General features: G+C 32.9%; 1 protein-coding gene across 5 annotated transcripts in view; it reads left to right on the forward strand.

Moving 5' to 3' along the window:
• The window catches only part of LOC126748670 (serine/threonine-protein phosphatase 6 regulatory subunit 3), a 72,075-nt gene that overhangs the window by 19,967 nt on the left and 25,264 nt on the right, over positions 1-26,844 (forward strand). For all 5 annotated transcript variants that reach the window (XM_050458331.1, XM_050458168.1, XM_050458081.1 and 2 more), the window contains 8 exons: positions 4,243-4,356; positions 4,408-4,579; positions 13,068-13,343; positions 13,401-13,465; positions 13,525-13,717; positions 13,776-13,862; positions 13,929-14,029; positions 22,824-23,089. In XM_050458331.1, coding sequence (XP_050314288.1) covers positions 4,243-4,356; positions 4,408-4,579; positions 13,068-13,343; positions 13,401-13,465; positions 13,525-13,717; positions 13,776-13,862; positions 13,929-14,029; positions 22,824-23,089 — 1,274 coding nt within the window. The remainder of the gene's footprint in view (positions 1-4,242; positions 4,357-4,407; positions 4,580-13,067; positions 13,344-13,400; positions 13,466-13,524; positions 13,718-13,775; positions 13,863-13,928; positions 14,030-22,823; positions 23,090-26,844) is intronic.

The following is a 26,844-nucleotide window of genomic DNA, read 5'->3' on the forward strand; positions in this document are numbered from 1 at the left end:
ATATGATTTTATTCTATTATTTGACATAACGTGTAGAGGACGCTATATTCATACGCGGTTTGATGCCATGACTTTGTTACAAGTACCGTTTTATTATTTCTTACTAAAGTAACGGATAAAATGATGATGTTTTGTAAAAAAAAAAGTGTGCTACATTTATTTTGGTTAAACAAAGCGTTTTCGAAATCTTTGCATTTAAACATTCTGTTGCACAGTTAAAAAGTTGTTTAATACTAAATTGGAATATGAATAAAATAATGAAAAATATCACTTTAAAAAATTAGAAAAATATTCAGCATTCACTTCCAGGTGTTTTCTTAATCTTTTTACCAAATACTGCCTTACTTGGAATAAAGTTCCTTCCAAGTGTTTATTCTTGATAACATTGGTGGAATTATGCAATAGTTGCTCTTGTATACGGATTTCTTCTGTAGAAACTAAAGACTTAATACAACCCCAAAAGATTAAGATCCGGGCTACGTGGAGGCCATGGAAATGTACTGCCGCGACCAAACTATGCAACGGCAACTGTATATTGCAGTGGAGCTGCAATATTTTTGCTACTACATGTTTTGTCTGCCTTTATTTTTTATTATATTATTATAAATGTCGAATCGGATTGAAATGATGCATGAGTATAGTTTTTGTAGTTTGGGTAAAATTTCTAAAAGCGGTTTTTGTAAAAGTTATTTGGTTTTTAATTAACGTTATAAGACCTATCTTTCAAACAAATAAGAGGCAAATCTAATGTCAATATGCCTGACATTAGTTTAATGATTGATTATATTTATGACTATGATAAGTGTACATTTTCTAGTTCCCACGTACGATTATTTTATCAATTAAACACACCTGGTCTAATGGAAATAAACGCAGTATACCTTTTTTTATTAAAAATCATCATTCAGTTACCTAAATAAAAAATGTGCTAGTAAGAAAGTTATGGCATGAAAGAGCATGTGAATATTGTGTAACTAGGGCCCTCTACACTTAATGTCAAAAAGAGAATAAAATCATATTCTTCGTCCCTACAAACCCCTAATTTCCCGTTTTTATATCGGCGTCTTCTAAACAATTTGAGCTATAAAGAAAAAAAAAGATTCGAAAATTAAATTTTAACTCCCTTTATCTTTTTTATCTACATTTTGCTAAAGCATATTTGGCTTGATATCCATATTTCACGAGTTTAAAGTATATATTCTTAAATTTGTTTCCTATATTCATGTTAAAATCTAGTTACTAAAGGGGCAGTAAGAGAAATATATTCATTCTCTTTTTAACTTGTCACTTGGATTTATTACATGCTAATTCACTAATTTCCGCACTCAAATCCTGCGAATCTTGCGATTAGGCCAAATGCTTTGGTTTTATTGAATACGAAAATATAAATAACATATAAAATATAAATTAACAAAAAAAAAAACATTTATTCAATTTAGGTAAGACTTACTAGAACTCTTAATTACAGGCAAACTTAAGTACAAGTTTAAGTTCCGTAACTGATATTTGCATCAGTACATTGCCATAATTCTCTATTTCTTGAAAGTATATTTATTTTTAATAATAGTATATGAGAGTTTAACCTGTTTAAATTTTTCAACATTTTCTTTTTTAAACATTTTAAATCTAGGATCTAATATTGTGGAAATTACATAAACATTTTCAAAAACATTAAATTCTTAAACACCCGCATAAGAATACTAAACAATTTGTAGAAAATCGGCGTTACAACTCAATTTGTTTAAACTCTAATAAATTGATCAGTGGCTCTATTAACAAAAACGAAGAGGTTTTACTCGTTGACAGAGGACGAATAATATACAAATACGAATAATATTCAAAAGAACTTCTAGTAACGAGAGACTTACTACAAGAAAACTACAGGTGTGGTCAAAAGTCTCGAACTTATATTTGGGTTAAGAATAGATGACACGTGTTTCGCTCCTCGATAAAAAGTCATCATCAGACATTTTTAAAAAATAGCAACTTTAAGATGTGCACACTACAGATTCTCTAAGAGTACATATATACAGGGTGACAATTTCAAGAGTAGCCATGGCTTATAATTTTTAAACCGTAAAAGATATAAAAAAATGCTTAAAACCGTTTCTATAGTAACAAGGGGGAACCAAAATGATGAATTTTTTAGGGATATACTATCATCCCCCTAACCCCCAGAGCCACCCCCTTAAAAATTTTAAATTGGAAGGGTAGTCGAGTGATACCTTGTTTGAAAGGTCTATTAATTCCCTATATTTTGCCGTCTTACTCATTAAAATCAATGCAACCATTTCCGAGATATGTATGTCCTTTTAAATGTTAGTCAATTCATTTTACTATCAGAATAAAAATATTTATTCTGATACTAAAATGAATTGTTAAAAGCCAAAACAAAACTCCAATAAATAGTACACTTATACTGAAATTATTGAATTGTCGGAATGGTATTTGGCGATGTAAAAAAAAGGAAAATTTTCGATGCCTGCCATTCTCGAAATATTTGTTGTTTTTTGTTTATTTAAATTTTGCCTTAAAATGTTCAATTTTTGGTTTGGTTAGTAATATCGTGGTTCTTTTTGTGATTTAAAATTCTCTCACTGCTCTAGTTTTATTTTTACAATGGTTTATACGATCGCCGAAAGAGTTGAAATGATATTTATTTATGGTTCTCAAAATCGCTGTTTTCGTAGAAGTGCCACAATATTTAATGAGAGGGACCCAGATAAGCAGGTTGGGCATTATTACATCCAGAAGTTGGTAAGAAAATTTGAAGAAACTGGGTTTGTAGGTAATATAAAGAAAAATCAGCCAAGAATACTGGATGAAGCAACTCAGATTGAGGTTCTTGGGCATTTTGCTATGGATCCTGGTATGTTGACTCGTCAAGCAGCAGCTGCCACAGGAGTGTCTCGTGAATCAGTACGAAAGATATTAAAAATTAATAAATTCCATCCTTACAAGCTACAGATTGTTCAAGAACTTGGTGATGACGATCCAGACAGGCGGATCGAATTTTGTGAATTAATGACCCAAAAAATAATAAATGAGCCACGTTTTATAAAAAACATTTGTTTCAGTGACGAGTGCACTTTTTATTTAAACGGTAACGTTAATAAGCAAAACTGCCGTTACTGGAGTGATGAGAATCCCCATATTTTTAGGGAAGGGCACACCCAATATCCCCAAAAAATAAATGTGTGGGCCGGAATTCTAGGGAATAATATAATTGGGCCATTGTTTATTGATGATAATCTAAATGGAGAAATTTATGCTGAAATGTTAGAAACAACTGTTGAGCCTTTAGTAATAACGGAATTGGAAAACCAAAGGGATGAAAATGGAGATCTTGTTCTTGATGAAAATTTATTGCATTTTCAACAAGATGGGGCCCCACCACATTATGTATTGCCTGTTAGAAAGTGGCTAGATAATCATTATCCAGACCAATGGATTGGTAGAAGAGGACCTATTAAGTGGCCGCCAAGATCGCCAGATCTCACCCCTCTCGATTTTTTTCTTTGGGGTCACCTAAAATCGGTCGTTTTCAAAACGCAGCCTGCCACCATTGAGGAGCTAAAACAAAGAATTACACAAGAGTGCCGATTATTAACAACTGAAGTTTTTAGAAATGTTCGTCAAGAGTTTGAAAACAGATTGTACTTTTGCTTGCAAAATAATGGAAGCCACTTTGAGCATTTAATAAAATAATTAAAGTTCAATGCAGATTTTTATTGTTTTAAAAATAGAATAAACGCAATATTGCAGAGTGTTTTCCTAGTTCTTAACCATTTGTACTAATGTTCAAATGTTAAATATTTTATGACATTTTCAAAATATGTTAATTTTATAAGAAATTAAAAAAACACTTAAATAACCTTTAATAAAATATTAAAATTGGCATAACTCTAAAATAAATGCATTGATTATTATAAGTAGGGTCGCATAATATAGGGAATTAATAGACCTTTCAAACAAGGTATCACTCGACTACCCTTCCAATTTAAAATTTTTAAGGGGGTGGCTCTGGGGGTTAGGGGGATGATAGTATATCCCTAAAAAATTCATCATTTTGGTTCCCCCTTGTTACTATAGAAACGGTTTTAAGCATTTTTTCATATCTTTTACGGTTTAAAAATTATAAGCCATGGCTACTCTTGAAATTGTCACCCTGTATAAGGATTTATTGTAGTTTATCAACTCTTAAGTATGCAAATTTATAATTATTTTAAATATTTATTTTAGCCCCGAAACAATCAAAGGACTTCTAAATGAAATGTTATTTAAAGAGAAATGCGAGAGTTCTATAGTTGGCGGCATTTCTTTGTTGTTAGTATTATTAGATGTAAATCAAACTAGGTAATATATTACTGAATTTGAAATTGCTATATTCGCAATAATTTTTTTTAGTTCAACAGGTTTTAGATCAGCAGCCAGAATGCTAGGTAACAATATGTACAGTGTAAACATAAATTACGAGGCTGCGGATATGGAGCATAAGCAAAAGATAATTAAAAATACGACAGAGGCAATTGCTGGAGTAGTAAAAGAGTTTCATATGTTATTGTTAGAGCCGCCTAAGGTAAGAAACAAATTTAACCAACTATTAATGTTTATAATAAATAAAATGTAACCTACTTTGCTTTAAAGAATTTGCCCAATATTATTAATAATTCCTTTACATCATCCCCTTTTGGAGAAGGACCTTCACTATGGCCACTTGTGCAGGTCATTCTTTGGGAAAATATAAAAACATTAAACATTTTTTAAATGTTGAATAACATTTATTACTTAAACTACCGATTCTCAAAATTAAGCTTAATATAATACAAAAAAAATTATTAAAAAAGATTAAATTTCGTATATAAAAATACACCTCTAAGTACATAAACAATAAATTATAAGTACATGAATATAATATAACTACAAAAACATCAAATTAATCTTATTTATACAAAATATTTTCTAACGCGGTTTTTGTGTCTAGTAATGGATTTTCCTGTATCGTTCTTTATAGTGCAGTTTGGGTTTTCTGTGCCGATAACTGAAAAAGGACCTTTGTACGAGTCAAATTTATGCCGATTTTCATTTGTAACCGTAACTAAATCACCTGGGCTGAAATTGGATACTTTTGCGTTTTTGTCAAGTTAGCCTTTTCTGTCCAACTTTGCTCGTTTAAGAAACTCCCCTGCCATTTTATGTGCCAATTGTAGCCTATAACGAAATTCTTGATCGTAAGCATCTATATTATAGAATGAATCAACTTGAGAGTTATTCAATGAGTCTTGAAAATCGGCTTTTTTTCTAAATACAAGCTCGGGGTAAAATCATGATAAGAACTTGGTGTCGTGTTGTAACAAAATGCGTAGTATTGAGTCCATGTAGGCCAGTCTGTTTTTGAATCGTTAATTTACATCCTTAAATATTCATTTAAAACGCGATGATTTCGTTCACAGCCTCCAACTGTTTGGCTGTGATAAGCTGTTGAAATGTTATGATCTATTTTTTTGGAATTTACTTACATTTTCAAATACCTGGTTTTTTATATTTGGTTCCCATATCTGTCTTAATTTCTCGCATGGGATCATAAATAGGAATGAAATTTTTAACAATAGCTTTTGCAACAGTTGAAGCTGTTTGTCTGATATTGGATTAATTACTACGTATTTTGTTAGTTCGCATTGTATAGTTACCGCATATTCGAAACCGTCATCAGATTTGGGAATACTGCCGCTTGTATTTATACAGACAATATCAAAAGGCTTTTGGGGTTGGGGTAATTTCTAGTGGCTCATCGAGTTTAATTTTAATTTTGTTTAATTGGCATTTATGACACTTTTTTTTATAAAATTGGCGACGTCGCGTGACATATTTTTCCAAGTAAAACTAGCCTTCAACTTTTTAGTCGTCAACCTTAAAAGTCGTTTATGGCCTCCATGTCCGCCCAATATACGGTTAGCATGGTAATCCTCAATTAATTTTATTTTTTCATTTTCATCTGTAACTAATTTCTTTACTTGCGAAAGAGCAATACTAGTATTTTTTTTATATTTTAAGGCCTATCCCTTTAAACTTTGCGCATAAATTAAAAATTGAATCTACTAAGCTTAGTTTTATTTCGTTTATATTTAAATCTCCAACTGAGACAACATATACTCTAATGCAATGTTGCCATTTGAGATTTTAAAAGTTTTTTGTGCATATAACTTGTTTTTGTACCTAATAAGCCCCCTAAGATGATTAGGTGTACCTTGAAAATGTAGTGAAGGTAATTTAATACTGTCAACATTACGCACTGCTTCGTACACAGATGGTTTTAATATTGTTTGTTGCAACACTGGTTTATTGATTTGTTCGGTAGTTCTAGTCATAGATCGAGTAATAGCCAATACCTGAGTAATGCCTTTATGTACGTCTTAAAGTTCATGAATACAAATTCTACTAAGACCATCGGCGCAAACGTTTTGCGTACCTTTTACGTATTCAATATCGAAATTATATTCTTCTAAGTCTAGTCTGATTCTCGTAAGCTTAGATTAAGGATCTTTCATGGAAAATAAATATACCAGCGGTCTATGCTCTGTACGCACTAAAAATTTTGTACCGTAAATATAGCAATGACCATGTTTAATTGCCCAATGAACTGCTGTTAATTCTTGTAAAATGGCTGGTTTATTGGACTCTCTCTTGGTAAATGACGGGGAGACGCACGCCACTGGCAAATCGTTGCCATTAAAATTTTGTGAAAGAACAGCAGCGCATGCAATTTTTGAGGCATCTGTTGTTATTATCCCTTATGTGACTGGAAAGGTACCCGGGTACCTTTTCAGTTTTCAGATATGAATATCTTTTTAACTCACCCTTCGATGAAGCTTGTACTTTTGTGACATTTCTTAATTTGGTTTTTTTTAAGTTATTGTTAAAATTTGAAATTATTTTTTTTTTATTTTCAAAGTAAATAAGGTGTAAAAAATTTTCCCCCATAGTTGGCTGGATGGTTACCCGGGTACCTATACTATGTTTATAAAACTAATAAAATGTTTCAGAGTTAAATTCATATGTTTTATTATATATACAGTAATAAGAAGTCATAGAAAATTACAGTGAGGTACAAATTAACGCAACATAGCAAACAAACACTTAAAAACACTAAAAAACATTAGTTATGAATTACAGTTTTGACAAATAGTTTGAGCCACTGAATGCTCATTACAAACTGGTTTGGAGCACGATTTACAGGCTTTACGAGTTTTTCTATGTTTATGGGTTCGCTCTCGGCATATTTGGCAACTACCAACCACCTTTACACGTCCAGATGCATCTCGTTCACAAACTGCTTGTTCTCTAACTGGATTATCTAAAGGAACAGGCATTCGTCGGTGAAGTACCTTTTCTATAGCCTGACGAGTAAAATGATTACCAACAACTTTTGGAATTTGGGATCTTATTTGGATACTTGACAAACACAGCTCATTACCAAGATTTTTTTAAAATCGCCGACGTTGATCAATAGCTTTGAAAGAAGGATTAGGTTCCTTGTATATACAATAAGAAGCTAAACTAGCAACGTCAATTATGTTGAAAAAAATGCTAATGGCCAGCGATTTGTTCTACGTTTGACAGTATATTCACATAGCATTTGGTCCATAGTGTCAACACCGTCTTAGTTTTGTTATAATATCTGTTAATTTCAGGCTTTGCAACAGAAGTATTATCTACTTCGCCTGTTGTGTGCAATTGTGCATAGTTGATAAAAAAATCACTGCCTTGTTTTTTTTTGGAACATAAGAGCACAATGTAGCATCTTTGTTGAATGCGAAAATGGTTGAATTTATGGCTCTGTCTTTTTGTGCTTCATATTGGAAGGTAAAAACGTTTTATTTTTTCTAACTGTTCCTACTAAAGTCATATTCCATGAATTTAAAGTATGAGCAAGTTGCAAACTTGTAAAAAAATTGTCTGTTGTGATATTTCTTCCTGATCCCTTATAATGTGCAACTAAGTCCAATACTGTTCTCTCACCAATATTTGCCTGACGTTCACCACCTGGTGTTTTCCGGTATATAGCTGACCCTTTAGAGGATAGGAATTTACTCATCACAAGAACTTTATTCCATTTTTCGCTGGTTTCGAGGGAATGTACTGGGTAAACTTAGTGTGTCCTCTATATGGAAATAATTGTTCATCTACTGTAATACACTCTGTTGGCTGATAATTTTTTGCCAAATTTGAATTCAGCATAATCCAGATATCTCGAATTGGAGCTGCTTTATCTGTCTTTGCACGTTCTATACGCGTATTCTGGTCATCAAACCGAATAAATCTTAGAAACATTTTGAAGCGATCACGAGAGCTATGCCTCGCGCGAAACAAAGGGAGCGAATCCATCTTCCACATTTCAGAAATATGTTCTTTATTGAACCTATGTAAACCAGCAGTAATTAAAATTCCGAAAAATGCATCTAGTTCTACATCAGTAAATGGAATAAATACTTTTGGAGAAAATGTTTTTGGCGGCTTAGTTATTGCCAATAACCTTTAGTTATATTCCTTCGTAACTCTATTCCCTTTTTTATTGCTATACATATTTTATTGTATTTTAGAATCAAGGTACACATTTCTGGGGATATAATAGTTTTGAAAATGTCTTTGGGCGTATATAAACGAGTTAAGGCTGGTGCACCACTTTTTTTATGCAAAATACTTTGACCTACCGTTTGTCGTTGTGGTGTAGGTGAGTCATTCCACTGAGTGCCATCTTTACTAGTCCAATGGAATTGTGAAGCTAAATCTGGATGAACGTCATCATCATCATCAGACTCCGAATCTTCTAGCTCTACAACAGGATCGTTTTCAACATCAGAATCCTCGCCCTCTCCATCTGACAGCTGTGGAATATACTCCTCTTCATCAGAAGCAATAAATGGCTCTTCTTCTTCATCACTTAGGTGTTCTAAGGCTTCTTCTAATTCCGAATAGGTCAACTTATTATAATATTCCTATTATTATTTAATTTACCTCCTTTTGTACTCTGTATTAACTTTGACATTTTACCTATTATGTAAAAATAATAAATATATTTGTTTTACCTTGCCTTCCGCCATCTTCCTCTTGCACTATCGCTTCGACTAGGACCGGCCTCACTATCCGACATTTTAACGTATAAAAAATACTTAATATAAATAGATTTAACGTAATTCAAACTCTACTCAAGTAGGTACAACGCGTTACTGACGAATATGAACTGATCTTGTGCAAAAACATAAACAGTCCGAGGAGCCAGAGATAGGGAAAAACCCACACAAATGTGTTTGTTATTTTGTGACCTAGATATCTTACTTCGTTTTTAAAGAATTTGCACTTTTGAGGCTTTAATTTTAGTTAAGTTAAATTTTCTGCATATTCCAAAAACTTTATACAGGTTTTGAAAATGATGATTTTCAGAACAACCGATCGCGATAAGATCGTCTATATACAAAAAAGCTCTTTCAGGGGTAATACCGGCGAATGCCATTGACATCATCCGCTGAAAGCTGTTTGGGCTAACTGATAGTCCAAAAGGTAAACGTGTACATCTGAAAGATCCCGCATCGAGAGTTTTCACATAAGTGTACCTGGTGAAAACCACTAATAAGATCAATTACTGAAAACCACCGAGCTCTTCCTATCTGATCTAATATATCATCGATACGAGGAAGTGGAAACTTGTCAGCAATGAGTTTTTAGAGAGACTAACCTCCATGCTTTTTGACCGTTAGGAGATTTTTTGGGTACCAGCAAAATTGGGTTATTATAGTTGGAGATTGATGGGTTTATAATATTTTGTTCCAGTAATTTATTAACTTGTTTGTTTATTTCTTCTTTTTGAGTATGCGGAATTCTATAATTTTTAATATACACTGGTGACCTATCAGTTAGTCGGAGTTCTTGTTGATAAAAGTTGTTAACTGTTATTTTATCTGACTTAAGGGCAAAAATATCTAAAAATTCGTTGCATAAATTAATTAATTTTTCTTTGACAAACTCGGGTACATCTTTAACATTAAGCTGAGTCATGAAATTATAATTTCGGTCGTTATATTCTGTATCGATTTTATAGATGTTAACTTCTGCTAGGCTTGTCGTTTTTAACTGAAAATTATTAACGTTTTCGCTGTTGTATTAATAATGTTAACGATAGGGGAATTTTTTGAGACAATAATTCTCGCAACAAAGATACGAGACAAAAACTTTGCTTTAACAAAAGGCTTTGCAGGCTTTTTATCTTTCGTAGTACCTCACACCTAGCTGGAATAACTATAGAGTCTTCAGAAATCCTATTTTGAATCGGTATAATAATATTATTGTTAGTCGGCCTAATAGTCAAGTAGTCCAATCCAAATAGTTTAAATTACATTTGAATTTAGCAATAAAATCTCGACCCAATATTGCATCTGTCGGGATCGGAAATGAGGAATCTACTACATGAAAGGAATGTTCGACTTCGTGTCCATTAATAGAACTTACCCTTCTTGCAATACCTAAAGTTGTGATAACTTCATCTGTTACGCCTTTAATTTGCCTATTATAGACTATTATTCTACTAATATTATTGACTATTATTATACTAATATTGACTCTTGTTTTCGGATTTTTTGGTACGGCCTTTTTTATAGCCCTTTTGGAATGATTTATAGCCCTTTGCTTAAATTTCAGTAAAGTTTTATTAGTCCTTTTCCAGTTTAAAGACATAGAACCCAATATTATTAGAATAGTTTGCTTAGTTATGCATAATATTGTCAATTAAAAAAAAATCAGGCATAAAATAGCATTCCCTTTTTTACTTAAAAAAAAAACATAAAGCATCACGAGACACACCCGTCTAGAATTAGAAAAACAGGAATAAAAATAAAATTGAAAATTAAGGCTTACTCAGTAGATTATACTTAGTTGTCCAATAAAATTGCCTTCGCATACCCGCACTACTATAGCTGCATTCTATTTACGCGCACTTTAGACGCTAGTAATTTTTCAGTCATTCATGAAAGTCATTTTAGTCAATAAAAGTTGCGGCTAACTCGTGTCGTTTTTTGTTGTGCTGGTTAAGGGTTAATAATAGGGTTTGAAGCGGCAACATATCTTCTTAACAGGGCCAAGTTAATCGTAGAGACACCAAGCTCACGAGCTATCTGCTTCCTAATATACTTCTTGTACATTTGAAAGAAACACTTTACTTTTAATCGGGCCCAGAATATCTTCAGAATATCTATCAATCTTTTTCTTCGACAAAACTTATTATTTCTCCATGATTCGACTGGCCAAGGAGGTAATGCCATGTAATAGCTGGATATTTAGGGCAAAAACAAAGAAGATTCCCCATCTAAAATTGTTTATTGAATGAATTGAAGAATATTTCCATACAAAAAGCAATTGAACAGCGTCACAGTTACCTAATTAGACACGAGCCGCGATATAGCTTATTTTGCAAATAGCTGCTATAAACTAGGTCGACTAAATATTGAAACCAAGCATTAATGTTTATTATAAATAAACTGTAACCTACTTTGCTTTTAAAGAATTTGCCTAGTATTATTAATAATTCCTTTACACTAGTGAATAGAGAATCAGTGAATAACAACTTTGTTTGAGTTCAACATGTGCTCAGGGGCAAGAGGATTTTTTGTTTACAAACCTATTTACCGATTCCCTGTTATCTGAGAATTTTCAGCTATATTAACATTCTTATTCCCAACGCTTTTAAAAAATGTGGCATGGCAGCATAAGCGAAATGTTATTTTGTCAAAGTCAAATGGCTTTGTGTTTCTACTGGGCATTTATGACATTCCTTGTTTTATTTAGTTTCTAGTTTAAAAAATAGAAAAGGTCTCATTTGAATCTTTTTATGAACTGTTGCCGATGGTAAAAACTTGTGCCGCAGTATAGAAAAAAGGCAACTAAAGCCGGTCTTTTCACAAGTAAATACCGACAAATTAATAACATCAGATCATGGGGTAACTATCTTCATAAAGGTAGAATAGGGGATCTTAAAAATAACCCTAAATAAAAATTGAATGTGAATGTGTGCGTCAAATACGAGTATAAGCGAAATAAGAATATATATTTTTAAATCTAAATATTTTTTTGAAAATGCCAATCTATTAATAGGCTTTAAAAAATAGAAACCTGGAGTTTTGTCGATGGCTTCACTAACAGGACTTATTTCATATTCTGATATAGCAGTACTGTCCCTTTGAAAACGTCAGCAACCTGTATACAGAGTGTCCCAAAAGTATGGACACACCCAAAAATCTTGGGAAATATGGGCGCTAGAAAAAATCTTTAAATACAAAAGTTTTGGGGAATCAATGTGCATCTGATGGTGACCTTAAACTTGACCTTCAAGGTTATTTGAAGGTCAAAGCGATTTTTTTTAACGGGAACCCCTATTTTTGACAACGGATTCGGAAAGAGCGGAAAATTTTACGTCCGGGTATGTATTGAGGTATGAGGTTGAAGTAATCCCGAGAGGTCAAATAATGACTTCTTAAAAATCTCGCGAGTTCAGTGGTAAAAGAAAACAAATAAAGGTCATACCCTAGGTAAGTCTTAACCAGGAACCCAACGGTGACCTTGGATTTGACGTTGAACGTCATTTTCAAGGTCATTTGAAGCTCGACCTCATTTCTTCAAATGGAAATCCTTATTATTTGACCTCTTGGGATTACTTCAACCTCATACCTCAATACATACCTGGACTTAAAATTTTCCGCTCTTTCAGAATCCGGTGTCAAAAATAGGGGTTTTCATTTTAAAAAATCGATTTGACCTTCAAATAACCTTGAAGGTGAAGTTTAAGGTCACCATCGGATGCACCGATTGATTCCTCAAAACTTTGAACCTTAAAGATCTTTTTAAAAACAGCCCAAAAATTTATCTGGGTATAACTTACAAGAATAATCAGAACATTAATATTTGTCATTAAAATAAATAAATATAAAAACTGGTCTTGGGGAAATTGATTTTCTTAAAAAAATGTTTTGGAATATTGTACGAATATATTTAACTCTTGTAATCTATGATTTGCTTCTTAGAAAAATCCAGTCCTCACCACTGTTGGTACTCTAGATCCTCCTTTGGGTAATACCAGACTACAAATAATAAAACTTCTTAGTTCGATCGTATCAACCAATTATGGAAATCTTCACGAGCAGCTCATCGATTTAGGCACTTTCCCGGTACTTTTAGATTTGTTTTTCAAGTACTCATTTAACAATTTTCTACATACACAAGTGGAGAACTGTATAGTGGCGGTTCTAGAGACGGGTACGGCGCAAGAGGGTGAAGAAATTAGCAATTTATGTAAGCATGTAAGTAATTGCTTTTTATTGAGTTGGGATACACATTTTATGCAATACTTATTCCAGTTATTAGACAACTGTAATTTAGTAGAACGTGTAATCGGATCGTGGAAAACAAACGATCAAAATCAGTAAGTGTTGTTAGTATATGACCGTCACCTGGTTTATCGCTAAATGTGATTTATTGCAGATCAGAACACAAGGCAATTAGGCAAGGGTATATGGGTCACTTAATTACCATGGTCACTTATATATTAGAAATAACCACAGAGACCCCACTAGGTGAATGGTTTAAAAAAGTTAAACCGGAAACTGCAAATATGTTAGATGAGTTTAAAGTGGCTACTTTGCAGGAAGTTTTGGAACAACAAGATACAATTTTAGTAAGATATTTTAGTTAGACTATAATTTATTCACAGTTTAAATATGAATTGTTTTCAGGGTGGTCAGCTTCCAAGCGCGGCGATTCAGGACAACGAAGAGTATGGAGATATTCCTTTTGTAGAGAACAGTGACCTACAACAGCAGGTATATGATTTTAAAATTTGTTTTCTTAATTGCGCTTGATATATATTTTTTTGTGTTTTTTTTCAGAGTTATTCGGAATATCAAATGCAGAATCTATCGACTCAGTATATTGATGGCTACAGCGGGTTTAACGACGATTCTTTTAATGACGGAGATGATACACTTCAGTAAGTAAATTTATTTTTTTTTCTGTTCTTTCTTTGTGCTGAATCTATTTGGAGAATTTAATTATCTTATTTTTTTTGTTTCATACATTCTTTTGTACGACTTATGATTTTATCCAGGAAATCAAATTCCTAGTTCCCCAAAAATTACAGTTTTTTGGAGTGGAGAAATAAATGTTTGTTTTTAGGCTTTACTCATAGGCCACTAAATAAGTCACAAAAAAACAAATGCTTTTTTAAAGTTTCGAATACCAGATTGATTATATTTGTTTTTTTATTTATTGTTTTTTTTATTGTGATTTACCACGTTTGCGGACACCCGAAATTAGACGTCTTTTTAATATGGATAAGGTGACACTTGAAACTTACGCCTATAGCCGTCCTTCATAAAACCTCCCAAATTCGAGCCACAACGGTCCGAAACGTCGAATTTGCGTTATATATCGTTAGGGTCTCCTATTACATGCACCTAAGCACAATAATTAACTACGTGATGTCATTTGGTGGAAAGTGATGATCTTGCCGATACAATATGTATATTTATCTCCATCGTCACGGATTGCATCAAGAATCAAATTTAAGCCAGAACTAGGTAGGGTATTTACGTTTTAGAAGAAAGGAAACGGGCAAGTTGGTTGAACATACGTCATAAATTTTGGTTCGATGGTAATAATTAGTATGCTCTATATGAAATAAACGGAACAGGAGGCCAGTTATTTATTTTTTAGACAATTGATTTTTGATTTACCTAGAAATACCCTATTGTAAAGTAGAAAATATTATAAAACTTTTCAAAATAGCTTATAGTTTTTTAAAATCTAGTAATACGTGGTCTCAATATAAACTTTAAAAAAGTTTTAATTGTTTGGATCCAGAAGAAGAAGCAAGACTGCTAAGTTGGAACTCGGAAAAAGAAGTTGGGATAATGAAGAGTCAGACCATGTCCCTTTTAATGATGACGGAGAGTTAACTGGTGATGAAGACTATGTGATATCATCGGGGTCATCTGAGAGCCAAAGTAACGATAAAGAAAATGATGCTGATCAGAATGAAGAACTGGGAGTGCAAGAGTTTTTGTTTATTGCGTATGAAGTAGCCCCAGGTATAATGGAAAATCGTGAAAACGAATCGAATGTTGAACAAAATGATATTCCCAATTTTAACTTTGATAATACTGAGGCTGGGGTTAAAATAGATGGAATAGAAACCATATCGCCTACTAACATATTTGGCTCTGTATATTAAGCAACTTATTCTAAACTGTGCCAACGATTATGGCAAGTTGCTTAATAAAAAAATAGGCCAAAAACTGCCATTTCCGATTTTAGGGACATAACAGAAAATAAGGTAAAAAAAAGAAATTTTTGGTCCGTCTTCTCCCCAGCGCAAGTAAAGGCACTTGTAATGAGACAGTTGTTAACTTATCATCCGCTGTATTGCCATCCCATTTTCTTAAATGTATTAAGTAGTAGATTTGAGCTAATCCTTTAATGCTCTTTTTTCTCGCTAACCTTTTCTCTATGTCATTCGGAATCGTTCGGCTTTAGACATTCTTACTTATTATATACTTATTACCCAGTCTATAAACATTAGCCTATTTTTATGGCTAATGGGATTCTTCACAGCCAAAAACGTCAATTACTTTATATTTTAATATTAGTATTAAAATTTAAATTTAATATAATATTACTATAATTATATTATAGTAATTTCTTACATTTTGACGGCTGCAGACGGCAACCCGATCGGAACCAGGGTCCCAATTCTTGATGGCGATAGAATAGAACGATTAATAGAGCATCTCTGGGGATCGATCCCTAACTAATCTCTACTTCCTCTCGTCACATCGTAAAGTTTCTATTCTCGACAGAAAAGGAGAGAGCAAATTTCAAGGGAAAGCGTAGCCGTGTTGCCAAATATTCAAACCAATTATTGAAGGAAATTTTTGACATTTCAGGTTGTGGGGGAGCTTGTCTTTAGTAGTGGGGATAAATTTATGGGCTGTCGGTTTTTTGCTGTTTAGTGTTTTGGTTTAAGGCTGTTTATTTAGTTTGGTGTTTTTTCTTGTTTTTATTCAACTTAAATATGGAAAAAAGTGGGCAAAACAGCAACTCAATTACGAATAAATAAAAAAAAAATTATGGTGGACTTTATATCTACACGCAAGGAAATGTTTACTGGGAAGTTTACTCAAACCTATACTAAACAAAAGATGCAACAGTATTGGATGCAATTAACCAATATTCTCAATGCAATTGCAAATGGTCCATGTAAGGAATTGAAGCAGTGGAGAAAGGTAATAAATTAAGACAAAAATTTTATCAAATAATCAAGTACTATAGTTAATATAAAAACTGAATTTGATTTGATTTTGGTAGATTAACCCCAATGCATCCATGAGTAAATAATGTAGAACTATAAAGTTTAACTATCTTAAGACTTAATTGTAATGCTGAATTCATACAACGTTTGTTTAGTTGTAAGTTATAATCATAAGCTCACAACCATAAAAATGAAACATGCAGTGTGCCATATATGCCCATTTATACAACAAATCAGTGATAAGCATAACTGTTATATATATAGTTGATTGTTTTCATCTTTTAAGACTGTGATTGTCTGATTGTTATTACGATTAAGATTAAACAATGTTCTATAAACCATAAAATATAAACCCGGCATAAGAAATATAAAATTACAATTTAAAAAAAAGAAAAAAGAAATATACAGAATTCTGATTTGTGACTGAGAGGTGATTTCTATTTATTTATTTTTAAACTTTTCATCATTTAATAATAAAAAGGGGAAGATTATTTCTCGGAATACTTCAATATTTAACCTTTTTGGTTTTGCTCAACAGTATCCCACACCATGATTGCACTTAAGTTCGTCTTGGTAGCAAATTATAAAAGCAGAAATACAATAAAAAAGAACTACCTTAAATAACCACACTCAAAGACAAAATAAACAATATACATTCATAAACACCACCACCCCATAGAATAATAAAAACAAAACAAAATGTACCAAAATGAGACATAACATACAAAGTGAAATTAGTACGCTTGCTTACATGCAATATCTAAATCTTTGCCCGCAAAAAACCAGTAGAAGAAATTTTGATCTCTAAGGAGCACCTTTCTATCGATTTTCAGTAGAGCGAAGTTCAAGAATACTGATTTTGTGTTTTTAATAGACCCACGCCCTCTTTCTATTAGCCGTTCTACTCCCCGGTTTTCAAGCTCAGTTAAGAACGAGAGTAGGGATTATACATTTTTTCGGTAATAAAAAGAAATTTTCTTTCTATCGAGTTAGAGCTCGCTGCATCTTCTCCGTTTGACTCATTATCCCTAGATGAATGCATGGTACTCTTCAGAGTCCGTTTAAAATTAAAACAATACCTAAAAAATTAAAAATCAAAATACGGGATCAAGTTCTATGAGCTAACGACAAATGACGGCTATATTCTAAACGCGGATATTTACTAGGGTAAGAATATCCTCGAAACGACTCATGGTACTTCTAAACTAGTGTTCCGACTGCTAAGCCCTTACGTTAATAAGGACCATCGTATCTATAGAGTTAAATACTATAACAGTACTTCTTTATCATGAAAATTGCTTAAATTAAAAACTCACTCAACTGGAACCTTGCGAAGACACCGTCGCGGAAATCGTGTTTTGGTGCTAAAAAAAAGTTCTTAAAGGCGAACACATCTGCAAAAAGAAACGCTCAATTATGTGAGCAAATCGAAAGATAAGCGTGAAGTACTAGCTAGTACAACTGCCTACTATCAGATATTTTCCGTTATAGTTATTTCCGTAATAGATCCATTGGGAATAAATATGGTGTAGAGAAGAAGACATCCTGGGAAATTGAAGACACAAAATATGTCTGGAGTAGGTAGCAGTGACCAGCTGTTAAGCTGACCTCGAAAAACCATTCGTTGATATAAAAAAGTTATTTTTCGGCTCCTCGACATAGCAGTTTTTAAATAATACTACCCATATTCAAAATGAGGGAAAAAATACCCTTTCTTAAACTTAGAGATGATCTGATACAGTCACTATTAGGAATCGAGGATATTGCAGGAAGCTAGTAAAAAGGGTTCAAAAAGTTAAAGTAAAAGAGCAAGATCATCCGTCTGATAGACAACTTTTTTGGAAGTTATTCTCGTTCCAGAAAACCATAAGAAAGCAGGTTTTTTTTTAGATGCAATGCACCAAGGATAAGCAGCGCAGGGAGACCAGATACAGATGTGACACACACGAACACGAGTTCAGATAAGCCAGCTTTATGTCCGGCACTGTGTTGTTGCAAATGTTTTTTCTTTCAAATTTAATTATTAAATAAAAAAAACTATTGCAACGTTAAAAAAACATATTATCATTGTCATATGTGTCAATGACATAGTGTTTTGAGAAAATCATAGTTATATTTAGAAAAAATTGTTTGATAACTTCTTTTACTTACCAACCTACTTACTAATACGTTTCTGCTAAAGCTGAATTATGAAATTTTGATGATAACATAGTTTTTAAAAATTAGGCTTTTTTTTCTTTTCACATAGGACAGATGTAAAGTAAAAGCCATCGCTATACCTAGAAAATAAAGTCTTTTTTTTTACATACAAACTTAATGAATGTAAAAAATGTTCTTTCTTTAAATTTATTACAGGAATAGGATCTTGATACAAAGTAGGTATTGCAGGCGCTGGGTATGCTGATGAGTTTTCTTTCATGTAGTAAGGTGTATTTAAGGCTGGCTTATTATGACGGGCTATCTTTATAGCATTTCAATCATTTAATAAGGGAGTCACCTATTTTTTATAGCAAAGAAAACTAAGAAAATACGTACTGTGTATGTCAACTAAATCAAACGATAAAGTAAATTCAAAAGTTATATTTTTATACCTCATACTGTAATTAACAAATGCTTAGCAATGAGTTTATATTATCAATTAATATTAAGATAAATTTAAGAAATTATATGAATGATATTTAATTAATAAACTCAATAAAGAAATTTAATATTTATCTTGTAGATTCCAGCACTTTTGTTATAAAATTTTAGTTATGTTAACATTTGCGGGGAAAGTTCATAAACCTTTTTTTGAGGCATAGCCTACATCGCTTTATGTCCTTTTAAATATTTAAAAAAAATGCACTGAAATATATTTCACAAAACGTTATTTAAACTATGGAATAATAAATCAACTGCCCTTAAGATCCTTCCTTATTCCTCCACGAAATGACTAGTTATTCTATCAATACTCGGGCTGGAGACGTGCACCTTCCTAGCAATTAGCCATCCTGGCTTCGAATTTTAGAACGAGAGTTCAGGCCTACCTTACTTTCAAGCAATTTTCGAATGTAAAAAAAACATTTGCTTGTTTTTCTTCTTGAAAGTGAAAAGTGAGCATGATCTTATTAAGTTGTATACTTCCGAGTTTGACAAAAATACACCCTGATAGGCAAATGAGTTTTTAAAACCTTCATCTCTATGCACTGGTATTTGAAATCCTATGTTTCTTCATTCTTCCTGAAATTCTATCTAAATCTTGTCTTGCTGTGAAATAATCTCAAAGATATTTAGGATACCTCGACTTGTAAATTCTATAAACAAACTGACCGAAATGTAAAGCTGCTCTTCTTTCATATTTTAGTATTTTATTTTCAACATAAAGTATTGTGCATAAATATAGCAAAATATATAAGCGATGTTTTCAAAAATATTATTTGCTCCTTTATTTATTCCATATTATTTCTTTACTTTTAAGTACGCGCCTCTGTATTATTTATAAATATAGCGAGATATCATAAAAATGCCAATGCAGAGTAAGGAACTTCATGTTTGTTTATTTAGACAATGTGCATAAATATAGCAACATTCTTGTTTCGCATTTATTTTATTAGTTAAATATCGATTTACCTGCTGTAAAGTTGTTATTTTTGAATCTCAGAATTAACTTAAAATGGGTCGCTAAAAAACCGTCTCTGGTGATGTAAGAAAAATTATTGTGGAGCATTACGAAAATGGTGTTAGGCAGAGTGACATTGCAAGAAGCTTACGGCTTCACAGGTCAATCGTATCCAGAGTTTGCAAAAAAATTCGCCTTACTGGAACAGCTGCACCGGCGCCCATTCCTGGTAGACCCAGAAAAACAAATTTGAGGATGGATAGGCAGCTGCTACGAATTTCCAAAGAAAATCCTTTTTTGTCTTCTTCCCAAGTTTTGGCAAAATTAAAAGAGGGTGGAGGAGTAAACCTCAGTTCCAGTACCGTAAGGAGAAGATTACTTGATGCCAACTTACCTGCTCGTCGCCCCGCCAAAAAACCGTTACTCTCAAAGAAGAATGTCAAGGCTCGTTCGAATGTCCACTATTCTGTAGCTGATTGGAAGAAAGTCGTATTTAGTGATGAATCTAAATATAATTTATTCAGGACTGATGGAGTGATGTACGTCAGACGCCCCAGTGAACAAAGATTAAACAAAAAGTACATTTGCCCCACAGTTAAATATGGAGGGGGAAATATTCTTGTATGGGGATGTTTCTCGGCTTGTGGCATGGGGCCCATAGTAAGAATAGTGGGCAAGATCGTTTTATGTACAAAGACATTCTGCAAACATATTTAGTGCCATATATGGATGAAGTCATGCCAGTAACAGCCATATTTCAGCATGACAACGATCCAAAACATGCTTCTCAATTTGTTAAGAGGTGGCTATCCGATGAAAAAATAAATGTAATGGTCTGGCCATCTCAATCGCCAGACCTAAACCCTATAGAGAATTTATGGCATTACATTGACACCAAAATCAGGCACCTAACATGCTCTAATACAAATATTCTCTTTGAAATAGTGGAAAAGGCTTGAAAAGAAGGGAACAATGACTATATTATGAAATTAATTGAGTCCATGCCAAGACGATATGCAGATGTTATAAAGGAGAAGGGGTACTACACGAAATATTGAATTGATTTTAATTTAGTTGGGTTATAATTTTTTTAGAATCAAAACTATTTTTTGCTGCTATATTTTTGAATAATAAATTTGCATACACAATTTGGTGTTTTATTTATTATGATACAAAAAATATGATAATATGAAAATATAAACAGGCTCTACTATTCTTGTAAATAATATATAAACCTTACTTATAAAATAGATACTAAAAGATATATAACACGAAAGTTCAATGTTGCTATCTTTTTGCACAATACTGTATGTTTCTGTAATCAATATGTAATTTGCAACTAGTTTATTCGACTATATTAACATTCTATTTGAGAAAAAAATATTAGAGATCCCGATTAGGAGCGAATAACCAATTTGTAGGAACGAATAACAATTATAGTCGGATTACCGAACAGATGGAGTAAATGATGTGCGCGAAATATAGGCCCGCCCGTCGATGCAACCTTGGCAGATTTAGACGAGGAGAATTATGCCTACTTATTTTAAATTATTTTACCGTACAGCTTTGCTTTGTAAGCAGCTTTTTTAAAAATATAATACGGTCGCATGTAAAATGGGTCCAAACCGATTTTGAGGTTGTGCCAGCTAATGATATAATAATCCCTTTTAATTATTTTGTTATGCAAAGTTATGTTAATATATTGGGGTTTACCGAAAAGGGATAGGTAATCCTTTTAAGTAATCGTGAGAGGTCAAACATTTATAATTAACATTTTATAGGGTGTATTGGCCAGGTTCATCAGAACCGAGCGCTACCTGAGCGCTGGAAGTTTTGCCTATAATAGTAAGGACCAATAAAAATTGTCATACCTGAGCAACAATCGAGCGCTCAGGGAGCGCTTTTTTTTGATGAACCCGGCCATTATAAAATATAATTTTATGATCATAATCTGGTTTTGAGAATTACTTAAGTAGCTTTAATCTTTTTTTAAATATGTGTTTTAAAATGAAAGAGGGAATAACAAGTTAGGGCCTGCGCTGGTAGGCCTGTGAGCATTCTAAACAGCCTTTTCTTATAAACTTTTTTTATATCTTGCCTAGAATTACTACTTTACCCTCCACTTTACCTACTTATAAAATTTAAAAATGTTCGTATCAAGGTAAGCTTGATTAAAAAAAAAATAATAATATGCTAAATTTTATTTTTTAATCAAGCAGGGCTGGATGCCAAACGGTAAAATTTTAACCACAACATTTTTTGTCAATTTCTCGTATAAATTCGCTCATCCTGGGACACACTGTATATTAAAAATATTTATTACCTGCTGTTTCTGCTGTAAACTGGACTTTTTGCACTTTGTTGTATACTGGATGCTCGGTATCACATGTTTTATATATGTTCATAATCACTTCCTTTTCAGCAATGGTCAAATGTTTTTGTACTCTTTTCTTGGGGGTGACAATGGAGGTGTACGTGGCGCGTCAGCCATTATTTTATACAAACAAATTAACAAAAAAATAAACACAATCTCAACTTTTCAATATTGCGAAGATTCAAATATTCGAATAGCAGAAAATTCAACCAAAACGATCTAAAGCCGCTTGACTAATAAAATTAAATAAAACCCCAAGTTATGAACCCTATCGAGGCTCTAGGCCACACCTCCGACGCAGAACGATCACGTGACCACTCCATCTGTTCGGTAACCCAAGTATAGAACATGTGGGAGAACATACAACCTCAACCCGTGCACCTACCGTCTTACGGAATATCTTAAAAAACTCGTAACTTTCTTTATTTAAACTTTTCTACACGCTAGCAGTATTTAAAGCATTCTTTTTTTGGTATTTTATTTTAAGAAGTGTCCGTTTTCAGGACAATCGATAATCCGTCAGATATAAACTTCGATCTGAGGGAGAGTGACTTAATGCAGCGCGACGCCCTTTTTAAGCAGGTCTGCGCACAAAGCATCAACACGCTGTTCGATGCAGAGGATCAAATATTTGAGGAGCGAGACCACACTTTTCAGACTGTGATTGAGAAAAAGGAAAGTCAAGATGCTCATGCAGAAGTTAACAGTAGCGATAGCGACGATGAAAGTCCCTCGACCAGCGGCGGAGAGGATAATATGGATATAGATCGTAAGTCATTTACTCTTTCTTAATTCCTCATAATATCCTACATGAAAGTTGCATAATAAGAGAGATAGTACAACATTAAAAATTTGAAAATTATAAAATTATCTTGTTAATAAACACATTTTTTCCATACTCTGAACGAATGCCGTGTAGATTCTAAACCTTTTTGTTTACTCCTCATACAGTTTATAAAAAATTGTGTTATTGTATGGTTTTCAGTATGAATCTTTGGTACGATTAGTTGTATTAGTCTTTTAATAGTGTGTATTTCACTGGCATTGTGGGGAAAAATGCCCCATGTTTCAGAAAACAATAAACTAGTCGACGTAATACCTATGTAGAGTGCCAATAAAATGCAGCCGTAACATGCAGGTTCTTAATGCATCATTAATTTCAAAATTTACTCCATTTCGCGCGGAATATGTGCCATTATTTTTCTCCCATTATCTGGGCACGATGTGCAAGGTCGAACCACTTGTACGAGAGCAATTTAATTTTTTGTTATTTATTTTTATATTACAATTTAATATTTGGTCGTATCGCGCCGTGCAACAATACAAGGTATTTCTGCGTACATTTATTTTTACTCAGGAATTTGAGCTACCCAGCAAGTAAATAAACATTCGTAGATAAGCAAGCATTTATTTGATCTTCTTTTCGTTTAATAATAAATAATTTAGTCCGAGCCCAATAAATTTATTCTTGTCAAAATTCTATCTTGCAGTTGCTATTTATAAAATTATTTTTTCTGCATTTTTAAAATTTTTATCTATAAACTTTTCCTCAGTAATTAGCATCGCGTAATTATTAATAAAAATGAGCCAACCACAAAGGTTAGAGGCAAAGAGAAAATCGTGCATTAGTAGAATTACTAGAATTATAGAATTTTATACCATTGGGGTTCAGATCATTACAAGACGCAACAAAAAAGGGTCAATTCAAAGCTAGGTATAGCGATATTTAAAAGGTTTTTGATAAATTTTCTGAGTATCATAACGAAATTATTATGAGTAGAGATGATTCAGAATTTGAGGTTCAAGATAAAATTCGAAAGGATACTGAGATTTTTTATTACGAGGGTCTATCAATTTACTATAATAGCTGCGTAGAGAAATGTTCTATTAATAATACTGGGGATCGTTCAATTAACGTAGAAGCTACTGCAAAGCTTCCACCAACAAGCATTCCAAGCTTTAACGGCGAACAAAAAATTTGGTTAACTTTCCATGATCTTTACGAGAAATTAACACATAAAAATGTCAAGCTTTCTAATGTTGAAAAGTTCCGTTATTTATTGTTATATTTACAGGATTACCCTTTAAAATTACTAAGCGGTATCGCAATTAACAATAATAATTACAACTCAGCCTTTAATACACGTTTGAACAGATACCTAACCAAACGGTTGATCGCGTCTAATGCATTAAATGCTATTTTTTGTAATTCACTAAAATCTGATTCCGCTAAGGATTTGCGAGTAGTTCTTAACACTTTTTCTGAGTCCCTAGCAGTTTTAAAATCTCTTTAATTTCAAACTGATCAGTGGGATTTTTTACTTCTGCACATTCTTCTTGAGAAACTTGATATTGCTATTCGCACTAATTTTGAAATTCAGTCAAGCAATTCAGAAATTCAAAAGTACACAGAACTTTTTCAATTTCTTGAAAATAAGTGCCAAGCTTTAGAATCCGTTCAACATTTAAATTTTTCAAAAAATAAGTGTTTTGCTTATGGTAAAGATAAAGTTTTTACAAAATATTCAAATAGTAAAATTGGGTGTACAATATCAATGCAAACAAATACATTTAAAATTGCAAATTCAAAAATTAAATGCTTTCTCTGTAAAGAGCACCACGGATCATCCAAATGTGCTCAATTTCTTTCCAAGTCGCCTAATGATAGATTTTCGTATGTCTTAATTGCTTATATCATGTGCACAATTCCAATAATTGTCCTTTATCTTATAGATGCCGTACATGTAACAATTATTATTAATTCATATGTTCAAAATTTCGAATGAAGTTAATCCAGATCCATCGGTGAATATATACATACACCGACCAAAGTGCGCTACTACTCGCCACGGCTGCAGTGGATATCCGTGATTGATTTGGTGCTTTTCAACCAATACTTATTCTTATTCATTCTAGTAGCCAGTCTAATTTTATCAGCGAAAAATATTTATGGTTATTAAGCTTACAAAGGCGGCAGCTTACTACAACTATTTCTGGGTTAAACGGCGTGTCATCCCTTTCTGGAAAAGGCATTGCATCTTGTGAAATTAAACCACAAAATTCATCAAGCCCTGTTTTTTTCATTCGAGGCTATAGTTGTACCGAATTTATGCTCAAATATTCCATATTTATAAAAGAGCGTAATTGGGTACATTTGGAAGGATTATCTTGAGCTGACAAAATTTATTTTCGCTTGGGTCCAGTGGATCTTTTAATAGAAGCAGAGTTAGTTATTCACTCACATACTTCTAAAAGGGCGTGTTGTTGGCAAGGCCGGCGAACCTACGGCCATTGAAACAGTCTTTGGCTGGGTCTTATTAGGCAAAATTAATTACAATAGTATGCCTAATCGAGTCACTTCATTTTTTCTTTCTTTCTTTCATCATCAGATATGAATGTTGACATTTGCATTCAGTTCTGGGAAATTGAACAAATTCCATTTAAAACCTTTTCCTCACCTGACGATATAAAGTGTGAGTTATTTTTCAAAAAAACAACTACAAGAGATCAAACCGGTCGGTTTGTCGTTTCTCTTTCATTTTGAAATTCCAAACCTGATTTGGGAGACACATCCTCAGGCGTATCGTCGCTTTTTAATATTGGACAAAAGATTAATAAAATTCCCTATCCTGTACGCTACTTACTTAGGATTTCATGAAAGAATATTGTGATATGGGACACATGTCTGTGGCTCCTTCAAGCAGTCATTTTTCTCCTAAACCAACTGGTGTTTGCCCCATCACTGTGCTGAAACCGGAGAGTGTAAGCACTAAACTTAGAGTAGTTTGAGATGATTCGGCCTGGACCAAAATTACAAAAAGATATTACTTCCTTACTTTTCACTTTCAGATTAGATCCTATTGTGTTTATTGCTGATATTAAACAAATGTTTTGACAAATTTTAGTTTATCTTTCGGATCGAGATTTTCAGAAAATTCTTTGGAGATTTTCTCCAGATGAACCGTTACTAGAATATACGTTAAATACGGTTACTTTTGGACTTAGTTATAGTCCATATTGGCCATGCGTACAATTCAAGAGTTAGCTTTGATAGAACAAGCTAATTTTCCAGAGGCTAGCCAAGTGCTTTTAAATCAGGTCTACATTGACGATGTCCTGTTAAGTACAACTTGCGAATCGGTCCAACAAGTTATTTGGTCAAAAAGGTCTGCTAAAAGTTTAGACGCAGAAAGCTCGGCTAATAGATTCTCCAAGCCTTCATAGGAAATCGTGTAAGTCACATCAAGATATTACTGCTCCGGATACATGGAGGTATATACCTTTCTCTCTTATTTTATTTTTTATTAACATTAACACCCTCTCAATTAGTTTTACATAATATGTGGTGGCATGGGAGAGAATTTCTTTCCTTACCTAAAAAGGAATGCCCAGAATTTACTGATACTAACGACGAGCATGTTTCTGAGTTTTACAAACTAATACCTCAATTAATTTTGTGGATCTTCTTTTACAAAACTTTTCATCAATCATAAAAATTCAAAGAATTTTATGTTTTTGTTTTAG

This window comes from Anthonomus grandis, chromosome 1 (genome assembly GCF_022605725.1).
Source record: "Anthonomus grandis grandis chromosome 1, icAntGran1.3, whole genome shotgun sequence".
Taxonomy (NCBI): Eukaryota; Metazoa; Arthropoda; class Insecta; order Coleoptera; family Curculionidae; genus Anthonomus; species Anthonomus grandis.